This window comes from Astatotilapia calliptera, chromosome 18 (genome assembly GCF_964374335.1).
Source record: "Astatotilapia calliptera chromosome 18, fAstCal68.1, whole genome shotgun sequence".
In the NCBI taxonomy this organism is placed as follows: domain Eukaryota; kingdom Metazoa; phylum Chordata; class Actinopteri; order Cichliformes; family Cichlidae; genus Astatotilapia; species Astatotilapia calliptera.
In genome coordinates, this window is record NC_137439.1 from 24,069,577 (window position 1) to 24,084,987 (window position 15,411).

Here is a 15,411-nt window from a genome sequence, read left to right on the forward strand (position 1 = left end):
TTACCTAATGTCTCCATGGCGATAAAGGCCGGCTCTGCCCCTTATTCAAATTGAACCGGAAACCAACGTCATTTTGGGCCAATCTCCGCGCTCTGGAGTGACATAATGGAATTTTTAGGGCTAGAAAGCGAGCAAGGTCTGGCGCTGCGCATAGCAGTCGTGCCATCGGGAAAAGACCATATCATATAGAAGCACATCAGAGCCCCAACAGGCACAACAGCTTAGTTGAAGTGGTCGACCGAGTGATAAGACGAGAAAGGAGATAAGGAGACCGGAATACACCAAGTAAGAGTCAGCTGATTTCCTCATGTTTGGATGTGACTGTTGAACAAACGTTAATGCCTAACGCTCAACACTCCCTCTCATGAGGGTGTAGAATGGAAACAAGCCTCTACACAGGCACCGTGGTGAATACTTCGAGGGTCTCCGGTATCTATTCCCAGAACACGATGATGAAGAAGGACATTAATCTGAACCTAGACAATCAGAACTCCGAACTCAAATCTAACCCGCTCCGGGACGCAGACGGACTTCTCAACTCCTCAGACTTAGGACTCCTGAAACTAACCTCTCCGGACCTAGAGCGACTTATTATCCAGTCCAACGGTCTAGTCACCACCACCAACCCGACCTCCCAGTTCCTTTACCCAAAGTCAGCCAGTGACGAGCAGGAATTCGCGGAAGGTTTCGTAAAGGCACTGGAGGATCTTCACAAGCAGAACCAGCTGAGCGAGACGGGGTGCGTCTCTGTGGACAGGCTGGAGCTCCTCGGATCATCCAGCGCAGCAGGCTCTGTCAGCCTTCAGGCATCAGACCTCCCTGTGTACACTACGCTGAACGGCTACGCGGCCAGTCCGCTCGGAGCCACCACCATTAACTATTCCACGGACACCATTCCCTTCCCGCCGCCGCCGTCTCATTTGGCTACCGCGCAGCAACAGGCGGCCGCTGCGGCCGCTCTGTCACGACTCCAGTCTGTCGGCGCTTTGAAGGACGAACCTCAGACCGTGCCGGACATGCAGAGCTTCGGGGAGAGTCCTCCTCTGTCCCCCATCGACATGGACAACCAAGAGCGCATCAAGGCGGAGAGAAAGAAGCTGCGCAACAGGATAGCCGCCTCCAAATGTCGCAAGAGAAAGCTGGAGAGGATCTCTCGGCTGGAGGACAAGGTCAAGACCCTGAAAACGCAGAACACCGAGCTGGCATCCACAGCCAGCGTGCTCAGGGAGCAAGTGGCCCAGCTGAAGCAGAAGGTGATGAACCATGTTAGCAGCGGGTGCCAGCTTTTACCAAACCAGGTCCAGGCTTATTAATTCCAATAATGGTGCTCTTTAGTTGATGTTTATTACTGCTACAAATGTGGCCCGAGGATACAGGCCTGCATTATAAAGAACATTTGTGCCCCGTGTAACAGAAAATCCCTTTCACGAGACGCTTAACGCGAAGCCAGTGTGGATGCATCCTCACGGCTATGGTTGGGAAGCATAAACAGAGACGTTTACACGGAAGTGAACAGGCCTCGATAAGAGCTGCAGGTCAACTGGAAAACGAAAGCTGGTGGGGACTACAGCTTGCAGTGTTTTGCAGCAAACAGACTCACTTTGATGTCCTTATTCTGGGAAAGCCATGTAGCAAAGTGCAATTCACTGAACTGGTGTGGCACTTATTTGTGTGTAAGCTGGACAATCTCAACGTGGGCGCAACCAAAACACCGGGGTGTCACCAAGTGCTGTCATCCACTGTGTAATATAATGCCTTACTTGTTTACAAGCACTTAAAAATGACAAATATCTATATTTTATTTACTGAAACATTTCTTATTTTACATATGGTCTTATTTCATTGTTTTGGTTTTTTTTGGAAAAATGAACACTGCATGTCTTGTCGCTTCTGTGTACAGTAACCTTTGTACTTTCCTTTATGATGGCTACTCTTGTACTTCTACTTGCCAAACTTCCATGAATGTATGTGTATGTGCTGAGAAACTCCATGTATCATGTGTAATGAACGAGTCTACAAGACATTATTAAATTCACTACATTACTACAGCTCAAACGTTTTGTTTCTTAATAAGAAGACAGCCTGCTGATAACAGTTTAAAGGACTTACACGACATCTTTTCTACATATCTCTTTTTGCACAGTTGACACTGTGGGTGTTGTATTAAGTGCTGTAGAGAAGCTGAATCAAACCATAGATGGTCAAACAACTCAAAGGGCAGAAATGAACACATCATTGTAGTATTGTGCCCTCTGCTGGGCACAGTACAACTTACTCTAAACCATTTCTGAGCCATCACATGTGCACTTCTTGTAAATCACCCACACTTTGGGAGAGGTTGTTGAATCCACACAGAACTCCAGCTTTGAGAAGTTGTTTATTGATTCCTTATTTTTAGTAAACCTGGCATTACACAGTTACAGCACAATTCACATTCCTAATGCCTGACGGGCAGAAAGTTCCTATTTACACAGGTTATATGTAACAGGGTGAGGAAAGAGGAGGAGGAGCTGGACGGGAGGATGTGTTTTCCTAAGTTATTAGCAAGTTTACAGCTGCAGTAAGATACACTAACCAAAATTTAAAAAAAAAAAAAAAAAAAAAAAAGGACAAATGTGGTAAGAATCACTTTTTAATCAAGTGTTCAGCATATTCACTTTATTCCCAAAACACTTTTGATGTTTGGAGCTGCTGCACAGAGTAGAAAAACTACCAGACAGGTTTGATAGCACAAGTCCAACAAGCAATGTTTTTGGCTTTAAACACATCAGCAAGACCCTCTTTATAGAAACTGTACATTCAAACGCCCGAGTACAGTGCTCAAAAACTTTCAGCGAGGCTTCACTGTGCTGACGATGGTCAAAAAAACAAAACAAAAACAAAACTGTTCTATGCTCAGCCTAGCCTTAAAAGTTACATAACTGATATCAAAAGACAAACAAACTTCCCACCAAAGTCATGTGGACATGAGCAGAGGTTTTACACTGGAATGTTTAACTTTCCTCTCGAGGAATCATCTTAAGCTTTGTACACTGTGCACTGTAAACACACATCTAAAAGCTGGGACAGTTTAGCGATTGAATACTACTGAACATCTCTTAAAAAGTTGAGTGCAGAACAACGCGTAATCTAGGAAGAATACTACAAATAAATTAAGTTATAAATAATACAAAATAAATAATTCATGTGATGAAGCTATGTCTTCGCATGCCTCAGCATATGTCTGAATGCACGACTTACAGGTTTGCACTAAATACACAAGCAAACAAATCCCTTAACCTGAGCCTCACAGAAAGAAAGGGAGAAATAAGAGTCACAATTTAACATGCTCAAAAACATCATATTCTGTCAAAAATAAATACGTAAAGACATAAATATCATCTACAAAGACATAAGAGGCTTCCTGGATATGGCAGGACTGTGCTGCACCAGTGCTCACACTGAATCACATGCCTTTCTAGTGAGTGCACGCTGCACATTGTACGCATTGAATGAAAGTAATACAATGTGCAGGGGGCTGTGGGCTTAACATCTGAAACCTTTAGCCCCACCAGGTACCTCCAAGTATCTTAACTGCATGATAGGTGGGATTTCAAATCAGACAACAGCTCATACAGATAACCATCCAGTCAACCAGAATCCATTAAGAACATCAACGACATGCACCTCTTACTACGGCACAGGAATGAATCCAATATCCAAAACCATTCTCACTTTAATATATTATATATGCATTTCACCTTTAGAACATTTATACACTCTTCAGTTAGCGAAATAGATCCTGTATCCTTTTATTTTGTCCTGTGTTAAAAAGCAGCAGTAACAAAAAAGGTTAAAAAGAGGCTCTGTTGCTTTTTTTTTTTTAACGCCGCATTAACATACTCTCCGAGTCTGCTAATAAACATTTGTTTAAAATTTCTGAGACAGGCCTCAAAGTAATTATATATCTACACTCATAGAATAAAGAAATGCACTTCTATTACTACCACTTATTTTCAAAGTTAACATATTTCATAACAAAACTAAAACTGACACACTGTATGCCTATGAAAAGTTTGCACTCAGGTGTTTCCAGTGTTGTAATGGTGAAGTGATAAAGACTTGGTAGGAGAACAATAGGCTCCTGATTCTCTGTCATGGTGCTGAGTACAAGCCAGCCGAGAGTTATTACAGAACAGTAAGAAGTTGACACATGTGCACACTAGCTTAAGTCATGGGCTTCTTTTTTAAAGTTGTACAACCACGGTTCCTATGGTGGCATGCGCATCTTCTACATTAGTCAGCTATACCTGACCATATGATCAAATTCAGAAATGCCTATACCTGCATCTTTTAAGGTGGAATGCACAGGTTCTCTTAAGTGATGTACGAATTTCAACCTGATTAAGCGTCCTGTTAATCTTGGATGCAAAATGTTATCAAAGTAAATGAGTCATACCTTTTCTGTTGACTTTTGTTTTGTTATGAACTACATTGGGGATAAATAAAGTCTTTCTGATTCTGATCTGATTTAGTATAAAATCTCCCTAAACAACAGGATCAGTGCATTTTTAGACTCCATGAGCATAGATGTCTTGATTGGTTGAGTGATATGCACAAATTGCTATTTTTCCACTAATTCCCTAAATTAAAGAGAGAAACGAGCTCTCAAACAACCCTGTAAGGACACCAAACTAAAACACAACTATGACAAGATGATTTCACATGCTCAAAACCACACCTGACCAATTCAAAAACAAAAAAACCATCAACCAACACAGCAACAAACATATTTTCAGTGGAAATAAATGTCGAGGAATTGCCAAATGATTGGTATCTATTTAGATCTGAGGCATTGGTGCTGAATGGGAGTGGAGGCTGGAGGAGAATACTGCTCCTTCACAACCTTTTAGAGTTCAACCCAATCACAGACACATTAAAAATAAGGAATGATGTAGCCTTAGCCTGACTGGCCTTTTGCAGTTCTGTTATAGTGCGTGTGCAGCTATTGAAGACTTTTTACGATGGTAACCATGTTAAATGTTCTTTACCCCTCTGACCAAATATGCATAATCTCATAATTTCTGTACTACTGACAACAAAAACTTTAAGAACACCACATCTTTGGGGGGAACTGGCTGATGTGGACAGTAGTTGTGGTGTAGTGAGAGGGGTGGAGAACTGAAGAGCCATCTTGCGTCTGTCTCTATGTATGGCAGTTTCTGTGTGTGGTATGAAAACAAACAAAAAGAAAGCAAAACTCAAAAATAAAACCTAACAAGGTGTGTGGATCTCATGACAGCAGACGTGTGTGTAGCTGTGTTCAACAAGCACAATCCTGATGGGACCTCTGAGGCTGCTCGCTGAGCTGTGGCCCCTGTTTAGCTCCGGTGATGGTGGGGTCGTTGTTATCCAGACTCTCTGCCATCCTCTCACAGATGATGTCCACGAGCCGCTCGAATGTCTGCTTCACGTTAATGTTGTCTTTAGCGCTTGCTTCAAAGAACTCAAAACCTGGCAGAAGGGGTGACAGAGACAGATGCGCTGTGGTTACACTTATTGTTTCAATGTGCAGCTTATCCTCTTAACCCAGTGATCTCATCGTGGCAAGACATATCAAGACTAGTCAGGCAGGCAGCTCAAGTCTGATGACATTTTCCTTTATATCAGAGGACTGAAGAGATTTTAAAACCTGTCTCCCTTTGACTGGTGGTCTGAGATCGAACCAAATAGTCTAAGAGTATAAAAAACATCCTTCTCAAAGCTGCAGCTACTTAGCTTCTTTGTGCATTTCCATGTTTGTAATTTCTTAAGTTCTGATGATCTGATCTCTGTTAAACTTCAGATATCTTGTGTAATGCTCATGTTAGCAGTTCACTTTTGCTTAATTGCCTTTAATTTAGAGTTACAGTACTGTGCACAAGTCTTCAGCCACCCCTCATTTCTTTATGTTTTGCAAGGATAGTGGGAAACGTGCAAAAATACATAGAAAAAAGTATATAAAAAGGCAAAAAACAGTTCTCCAGGCTTCTTGAAGGACATTCAGAGCTTGTCTTTGGATGTTGGCTGTTTTTGTTCTGTTATCTGTCAAGATGATCCCACAATGCTTCAGTATTTTTGAGGTCTGGGCTCTGGGGAGGTCAATTAATGACCAACAGTGTACTTGTTCTTGTGTATTTTGGCACACCATGGCATTTTATAACATGTTTTCCTTCCTTAAGAATGGCTTCTTGACAGCTGCCCTTCCATTGAGACCATTTCTGATGAGGCTTTAATAAAAGGCAGCTCAATCAACTGGAAGGTCAGATGCATCTCTTAAGTCCTGTGTTAGGTCTGTGTTGATTTTCCTATTTTTTAAATTCAAATTCAAATTTCAAATTCAAATGTAAATTTTATTTGTCACGTACACAGTCATACACAGTACGATATGTAGTGAAATGCTTGGACAACTGCTCGTGACCTAAAGAAAACAAAAAAGGAAAAGGCTATGAATAAGATAGGAAATAAATATGAAAAATTAAAAAGGGTAAATTTAACTAGGTGGGAATAAAATATAAATTAAGGTTAAAAATGAAATAACTGTACAACACAAATTAGAATGAAGGGTAAATTTAACTGGGAAAGAATAAGATAAAATATATAAATTAAAGTTGAAAATAAAATAACTGTACAACAAAATACACAATATAGAAATATATAAGAATGTATGAAGAAATATAAATAAATATATACACAATAACAGCAGCTGTACAAGTATTAACTGGAAATGAAGAATATAGTGACCAGTGTTGTGCAATCCACATTATGTCTTGTGCAGTGCAAATATGCTTAAAGTGATTTAAGTGATGAAGTGAAAACAATGTCCAGAATGTCCAGTGTGTGTGTAAGAACTGTATGTGTGGGTCAGTACTGTGTGGTGGTGTGATTGAGAGACCGTATCGCCTGCGGGAAGAAGCTCCTCCTCAGTCTCTCTGTGTTGGTCTTCAGGGAGCGGAATCGCTTTCCTGACCTCAGCAGAGAGAACAGTCTGTTGTTGGGATGACTGAGGTCCTTCACGATCTTCCTGGCCTTGGTCCAGCACCGCCTGCTGTAGATTGAGTGCAGGTCAGGGAGCTCGGAGCGGATGGTGCGCTCAGCTGACCGCACAACCCTCTGTAGAGCTCGTCTGTCCTGCATGGTGCTGTTCCCGAACCAGGTTAAGATGTTTCCCGTCAGGATGCTCTCTATGGTGCACGAGTAAAAGTTCCTGAGCACCTTGGAGGGCAGTTGGAAGTCTCTCAAGCGTCTGAGGTGGTAGAGACGCTGACGGGCCTTTTTCACCACGGTGTTGATGTGACAGGACCATGACAGGTCCTGCGTGATGTGAACTCCGAGGTATTTGAAGCTGTCCACTCTCTCCACTGGGCACTCGTTGATGACGGGGGTCTGGTAGTTCCTCTCCTGCTTAGTGCTGAAGTCCACTATCAGCTCCTTTGTCTTACTGACGTTTAGAAGGAGGTTGTTCCTCTGGCACCAGTTCTCCAGATTCCTAATCTCCTTCAGGTAGGCCGTCTCGTTGTTATCAGAGATCAGGCCCACCACGACGGTGTCGTCAGCAAACTTGATGATGGTGGTGGAGCTGGTAGTGGCCACACAGTCATATGTGTACAGAGAGTACAGCAGGGGGCTCAGAACATACCCCTGGGGGGCTCCAGTGCTGAGAGTGGTGGAGGCTGAGACATGTCCGCCCATCCTTACTGCCTGTGGTCTGCCAGTTAGGAAGTTGGAGATCCACAGACACATAGATGAGCTGAGTCCCAGATGCTCCAGCTTGGTGGTGAGTGTGGAGGGAATTATGGTGTTAAATGCAGAGCTGTAGTCTATGAAGAGCATTTTAACATAATTCCCCCTTCTAGTGTCCAAGTGAGTGAGTGATGTGTGGAGGAGATGAGAGATGGCATCGTCTGTGGAACGATTTGGACGGTAAGCGAACTGTAGTGGGTCCAGTGTGTCTGGTAGTGAAGAAATGATGAAGTCTCTGACCAGGCGTTCAAAGCACTTCATCACTACTGAGGTGAGGGCTACAGGGCGATAGTCATTGAGAGAAGCAGGGTGGGGTTTCTTCGGGACAGGAACAATGATGGACTCTTTGAAGCATGTGGGGATCACCGACTGAGATAGAGAGATGTTGAATATCTCAGTGAACACAGGAGCTAGCTGGTATGCGCAGTCTCTTAGGATACGACCTGGGATGCCGTCTGGTCCTGCTGCTTTCCTGGTGTTCACTCTCTTGAAGGCTCTCCTTACTTCATGCTCGGAGATGACGAGCACGTTTCCGGTGCTGGCAGTATCTTCCTGTCTGCAGCCGTTAGCGCCGCTAGCACTAGCATTGTTGGAGTCCTTAGCTGCAGCCTCGAAGCGAGCATAGAAAGTGTTCAGCTCGTCTGCCAGAGTCACGGCCGCGTTCGTCATACCGGTTTAACAACATAATCAAGGATATGATTTACCTGCTGCAGACATTTTAGGCCTGCTACATCTTCTTGGGTCCTCCACTTGTCCAGTTTTCTCAAAACATTTTTTGACACACTGAACATCACCATGTTAGTGAAAAAAACTATTTTATGTCTGTCAAATTGGCAGTTTTCATAGATTCAGCTAAAGAAATGGTGACAGATGATGTGTTTCTCCAACAGCCTGCTAGTAACAAAGTGCCTGTCCAAAGAAAAACTCAGAAAGCCTTGAGGACTGTTGTTCAAGAGCACTCTAAACATTATAAGCAAGTCTGGCTCCTTGTATAAACAAGTGAGGAGTGGCTCAAGACTTTTGCACAGCACTGTATTATACTACTACTCTTACAACCTCTCATCCCACTTAAAACATTGTCTGTAATGTTTTATGATGGCTGCGATGAAGGCCACAAGCCCAAACACACATTAAAACGATAACATTTCTCTGTAAGAGCTGCTGCAGCTTTAACCTCTTGCAAACATCAGTTTCACACACAAATGAAACGATGCAGTGCAGCAAAGCTGAAGAGGACATTAAACAGATATTAAGCATTAAGTTTGCTCCCATAACGACAGCCTCACAAACAAACAGTCTAATCAAAACTTGGCCATCGGAATAAACTTAAATATTCCTGGAAATGGGAGATACACACCCAGAGTGATACAACACCACACACAGTGTCCAGTTTTCATTCTGACCAAATGACTTACCCAGCTGTTCTGACAGCTGTCGGCCCCTCTCTGCAGCCACCACTCGCTCGTCTTCCATATCACACTTGTTCCCCACCAACAGGACCTGAGCGTTGTCCCACGAGTATGTCTTGATCTGGGTCGACCTGTTTGCAAAAACAGGATGGTTTAATGTTCTGACTCACAGAATCTCACAAGCATTTTTTGACATTAAAGCAATTTAATCAGAAAATATTTTGACACATCCCTTCAGCACAGAGCTGTGTGGATCTGAGAAGAAAACTATCTAACATACGATCTGCTGCGTTTCTTTCTCGTTCAGCAGTGACATACACTTCTTCCATCTGTGTTGCAAACACAGAGTTAGAAAAACCAACGGTTATTTTTAACATCACTGTGCATTTGTTTGCTGATTTCAGTAATGACCTACTGTAGTCTAATGATGTATTAGACTATCTCCATGTAGTGGAACCACAGCTGTACATCTCAAATTTAGATGGAGGATACGCTGAACTCAAAAGGAAAGCTGAGCGAAATTAAGAGAAAATAAGATTGCAGCTTAATGAGTCACCACTCTCACAGACAGACAATCAGCCGTCCCTCACCAGTCTTGCACAGCGTTGAAGGATTCCTCATTGGTAATGTCATACATGAGGATGAAGCCCATGGCACCCCTGTAGTAGGCTGTGGTGATTGTCCTGTAGCGCTCCTGCCCAGCAGTGTCCTACATTCAGAGACATTTTTGAGAATATGCAGGATTATTGTGAGCAGAGGACAAAGAACACTGACGAGGCACCTGCAATGGATTTGTGGCTGTGCAAGAGTCTCCAAACTCCCATGAGCATTACACATTCTTGTGGTGTTTCATGTAATGAGTACTTGGTTCCAGTGTCAGGCTTTATGGCTCGTATTAAGTACCCTTCAAGGGTTTACACAACAAATAAAATGAATCTAGGCACAGAAGAGGCCAGTTCTGGTACTGATTAGCGACACACGATAAGACAGACTCCACTGTCACTAATACGATGGGCAGGAAAAATCTGTATTTTAATAAGCAATAAGGTAAAAGGGAAATTCATGATAACTCTGAATATGATGAAATCTAATTTGTTTGCCAGTTTGAAAAGCTGGAGGAATTCATGTTTAGTGTTAGCTGGCAACGTTCTCAAAATGGATTTATCATTTTGCACGTTTCAAAGTATCAAGCTGCATGTGAGCATGCTAGGATCTGATTGGCTCAGGCAGTGAGTGTGAGCCGCCGCTCAGGTGTCAACGTTCTCTTAATTATAGTGAAACTACACAATGATGAGCCAACTATGTGTGAGGCCTTGAGGCGGACTTCAAACAAGTATAACAAGTATGCTTACGGTAAGTGCTGTCTCCATCTGTCCATGAGTATAATTAGTCAGATAAATAGACTTCCTTTAACTTTGAGAAACTGGATTTGCAATCTGCTGTTGTTTTATATAGAATAACAATCATGTAAAAATATGAGTGCAAGTGTGTGCAGCAGTCATATGGACTTAAACCACTAAAAAAAAGAAAAAATCATAAACATGCACGCACTGCAGGCTGCATTTGGTTCAATTTAATTAGCTCTCCAGCTGTCCAACTCCACTGCAGCATAAGAAAATCTTGATTTCAGTTTGAACATTTAAAAATTATGTAATGTAGTGGAACTTATATTATAGTGCCTACTGCAAGTCTCACTCACACTATCACGCATACATTCACAACTCAATTAAATTCAATTTTATATACATGTGCAGCTCCAAATCATAACAACAACAGAAAAACCCAACAATCAAACTACATCCTATGAGCAAGCGCTTGGTGATAGCGCAAAAGAAAAGCTCCCTTTTACTAGGAAGACCTTGTGGTTCAGCTTCTTGCTCAAGGATACTTCATTACATGGAATGGAGAAGCTGGGGATCAATCAGTGACTGGCAGACACCTTTCACCAGTTACCCTCTCATTTCCCACATTTATCATTTTAAACCCAAAGATCTGCTTTGGTAACCACTACACCATCTGTACCTACAAGATGGTGAAGTTTCACAAGGAGCTACAGCGGTATGTCGGATACAGGTTATTACGTCAAAATGGGATTGTAGGAGATAGTAAGAACTTATAAAATTTGCTTTCATTTTCAATCAAACACTGACAGGAGTTAAGTGTGTTCCATAAAGACATACAAGTACTATTTTTGTGCTATTCATTACATTCTCACCCATATCTGAAGCTTTATCCTCTTGTCATTCCTGTAGATGGTCTTGACCTTAAAGTCGATGCCCACAGTGCTGACAAAGGCTGGCGTGAATGAGTCATCTGCATAGCGGAAAAGGAAGGAAGTCTTTCCTACGCTGCTGTTGCCAATGATGAGGATTTTAAACATGTAATCAAAGTTTTGGTCCGTAGACTCCTTCTGCCCGTATGTGGCATTTGCAGACGCCATCTACGCAAGGATAAGCATAAGTAAGTTATAAAGAACAAAAGCTTGAGGAAACAGCGTGCAATGTTACTTTGCATGAAACAGCAGAAACACGTTACAGTATGCACAGTACAACAACTTAAAATACTGCAAACTACATTTGTGCAACCTGAAAAAACGGCAACAAATTTGTTGCAGATGTGTTGTATTTGTTATATTTACTTCCAGCAAATTTGCAGGCCATGTATTCGTGACAGTAACTCCTTAATTAAATAAACAATTCCTCTGCTGGTGGCTGAGAAACTTTATGGTTGGTGCAGTACCCATCAGAACATTTTTCCACCCACTATTCCCTCAGCCAGCAGATCAGAGCTTTACTAACCTGCAAAAAGACAGTTTAATTGTTTTATATACTCCTAGAATTATCTACAAGAGTAGAAAATTGTTTATTAGTACATTTATTTTGCATTATATTTACTGTAAATCTATATCAAAAAACTAATTAGTAACTATATATTTTTTGTAGTGAAATAAATACTGTGTCCACTCTTTAGACCAGGAGTGTCAAACATAATGCCTGGCCCTTTGGATGGCTTTCAAAATTGTGAAGCCGGATATAAATTCAAGACTTTTAACTGTATTTTCACAAGTTTTACAGCTTTTTCTACAAATAAAGAGGTCTCCTAGGGTCATTCATACTACACCAAAGCAATGAAGTTATAGATTTCTGTAGTTTTACAAGTTAACTTCTTATAATTTAAGCTCAAAAAGTCCCACTGGCAGATTTCTTTCATTTACTATAGCAGCATTTCTTTCTCATGCAGAAAAACTGAAGCATACTTCTGAAACGGTGCTTCTTTTTCTTATATTAACATATCTGATTATATTAGCATATCTCTTTCTGTACACTGAGAGAAAGACACATTTCATTGCCCACATAAAAGCGAGCTGTATGTGGCCTCTGATGTAAAATGAGTTTGACATCCATGCTTTAGACTCTCTCCTGCAAGCTGTAGGTACTGTTGCTTGAAAGAGAAAGAGGAGAGTTTCTACCAGCCTTCAGCAAAATTTAGTAGAAATCTGTCAAACTGAAATATGCTGGCACATTAAAGAGCTTTTACTTTATTTTTTTCATTCAGATCACTGCGTAAAAGAAACCCTTAAACTATCTGATTAGATGGTCTGGTGAAAGACTTCTGATGGTATTAAAATGTGAAAATACTGACTGCAAGAAAAACTACAAATTAGTGAGGATTCAGGTGAACTCAGCCGATGGAAACACTGGGCCAATCAACATGGCCAGCAAGCACTTCCATCTAGCTACTGTTCTGTTGAATCCTGTTGAACATGTTGAATTCTATAATTTTCATGCATTTTCCAGTTAGTCTTTAGGTGGTGAAATATTCAGTTTTCTGGCTAAATTTTAACCAGATCAAACAGACAGGAAAAGCATCAGAAGAAAACTACAGACGCACAGAAAAGCCAAATCAATCTATATTACCCACAAACATCCTTTGAAGCCTCTTTTTTTTCTAAACCAACATTTGTCTGAGTAAGGAAGTCAACAACTCAAAGGCACAGAGCTCTGAAATGCATGTACCACATAGAGATCAACTCTATTGCAGAAAGTACCTGAGCTCTGAAAATAATATGATGCAACAATTACGGCATCATGAACTCAATAAGATGTGCCTCATTTCATCGCATGCTGACATCTCTTGTGTATCAAGTGAGCCTTACAGCAGACAAATATGTTCTGAAAAGGAAATAGTCTAAAAATATAGCCATAAACTTGTGTAAGTTTCCAGCACTACAAGGATGGTCTGATAGAGGGTATTACTGCAATCTTACACGAGATCATAACTAAAAACAGCCTCATGCATACCCCTGATGGGGCTAGATAATGGCATTACGGTCTGTTGCGTGAGATTTTAAGCTACTGCCTTGGATGTATCAGGACAGGAATGAAAACTGATGCCGTTTCGCTCAGATGCTGCGTCACATCCAGCCAAAAACAGATCAGAGACACGAGCGTTTCTACGTCATATCAACATAGGTTGGATAAGAAATGCACGCCTCCACTCCACACAGATAAGAGGCCGGAAGTACTAAGGCTTAGCAGGCTAAGCGTCAGCTAAACTGACTACCCTTTCCCATCCAGGGAGGGCTGGGACCTGCGCGAAGCGCTTGGCTGTACAGCCAATTATGGATGCCCATAAGTGGGCCAGAATGTGCTTCGTAGGGCATTGTATTTTGGAAACGGCCCAAACAGTAGTGCCCTCTCACATCACGTCGCTAATTTAAATGGCTTGAACCACACCACCAATTAACACCGGATCTTAGCTCCGCTGAGAATAAGCCAGAAATTGACAGGTTGGTTCACTTTAGCTAGAGAAATACATGGTAACACTATAACGCGCTTTCATGCACCTTAGTCACCACGAAAGGTAACAAAGGGGATTAAAATAAATTAACGCATTGCGCATAAAACGGAGGTGTTTCTACAAATAATCTGAATTCGGGTACCTTTAATGCTAACACAACAGCCACCGTTACTAGTATTTATATGTGGCAGCAGGGGCTAGCTAAGCATCCCAGCTATGTCAAATGAAGGTTACTCCTCTTAATTTACGGCTAAACACGCTATCAAAATCTCAGACTATATAACCGATTTATAACCCACATGCTTTCTGCTGCTACTGTCACACTTGACAAGGCCTAGAAATAACAAAAAACGCAGGAATTTACCATGAAATGGGTTTTCTCTTCGGCTTTACTGCAGCGGCTAGCCCTGCTTTGCACCTGCAGTAGCTCTTACGCTTCTTGATTGGCTGCCTCCGGCATAAGCAGTTGCTAAGTGTAAGAATGATTGGCATGAGACTTGACCAATCAGAGAAGAGAAAAGACTTCAACATTGCCAGAGTGACCATACAGCGCTGCGTGCGTTTTCTTTCTTAAATTGGCCAAAAGAGAGGACAGGCTCTAATAAAACAAACTCGGAGAATTTGAGAGTTACATGAGAGTTAACATACATGCATAAACCATCCTGTAGTTTGATAAAGTTAAGTAAAACTCTACTCTAAGTACCACTGGGTATTCTGTGTCTCGAACTGATTAAAGTTTGGTGCAGTACTTAGGTAGGATAAAATACAGAAATAAATATTCATCTTATCACTCCTTGATGTATAGCATTGTGTTTCTTAATTTTTTTTATTACTACATTTTAATTGCAATGTATAATACATATTTTGCACTAATCTCCAAAACTCAGCATTCAGTTCAATACATTCAATTAAAATTGATTAAATTTAGCTTTATTTACATGACACCAAATCACAACAATAGTTATCTCGTGGCGCTTTATATTGTAAGGCAACAAACCTACAATAAAAGAGAGAAAACCACAACAACCAAATGACCCCCATGACCAAGCACTTGGTGACATGAAAAACTTCCTTTTAACAGGAAGAAACCTCGAGCAGGACCAGGCTCCGTGAGGGGAAGGGAGTGAAGGGAGACAGAACAAAAGACAGGTTGTGAAAGAAAACTAGACATGAATAATAATTAATGATAAATGCCAAGTGGTAGGGACTATCCAGGGTCACCTGATCCACTCCCTAACCATAAACTTTATCATAAAGGAAAGTTTGAAGCCTTATCTTAAAAGTCGAGAGGGTGTCTGTGAATCACCTAAATACATTACAAACTGGGAGCTGTTTCCACAGAAGAGGTACCTCTCAAACTACTTTTAAATATATTAAGAAGTAAGCCAGCAGTCCAAAAGTGAAGTGCTCTGTTGGGGTGATATGATACTATAAGGTCTTT

At 41.5% G+C, this 15,411-nt stretch overlaps 2 protein-coding genes across 2 annotated transcripts; one reads left to right on the plus strand and one right to left on the minus strand.

Moving 5' to 3' along the window:
- Nucleotides 1–76: 76 nt before the first annotated feature.
- LOC113010449 (transcription factor JunD-like) lies at nt 77–2,048 on the plus strand. Its single transcript, XM_026149497.2, has one exon. It carries the CDS (start codon nt 378–380, stop codon nt 1,311–1,313), a length of 936 nt encoding a protein of 311 aa, XP_026005282.1. The 5' UTR covers nt 77–377; the 3' UTR covers nt 1,314–2,048.
- Nucleotides 2,049–2,364: 316 nt separating this feature from the next.
- rab3aa (RAB3A, member RAS oncogene family, a) lies at nt 2,365–14,492 on the minus strand. The gene is made up of 5 exons (XM_026149498.2): nt 14,335–14,492; nt 11,386–11,610; nt 9,761–9,879; nt 9,177–9,301; nt 2,365–5,493 (listed from the first exon to the last, which is right to left on the minus strand). Exons 1-5 carry the CDS (start codon nt 14,335–14,337, stop codon nt 5,303–5,305), a joined length of 663 nt encoding a protein of 220 aa, XP_026005283.1. The 5' UTR covers nt 14,338–14,492; the 3' UTR covers nt 2,365–5,302.
- Between the last annotated feature and the right edge of the window lie 919 nt (nt 14,493–15,411).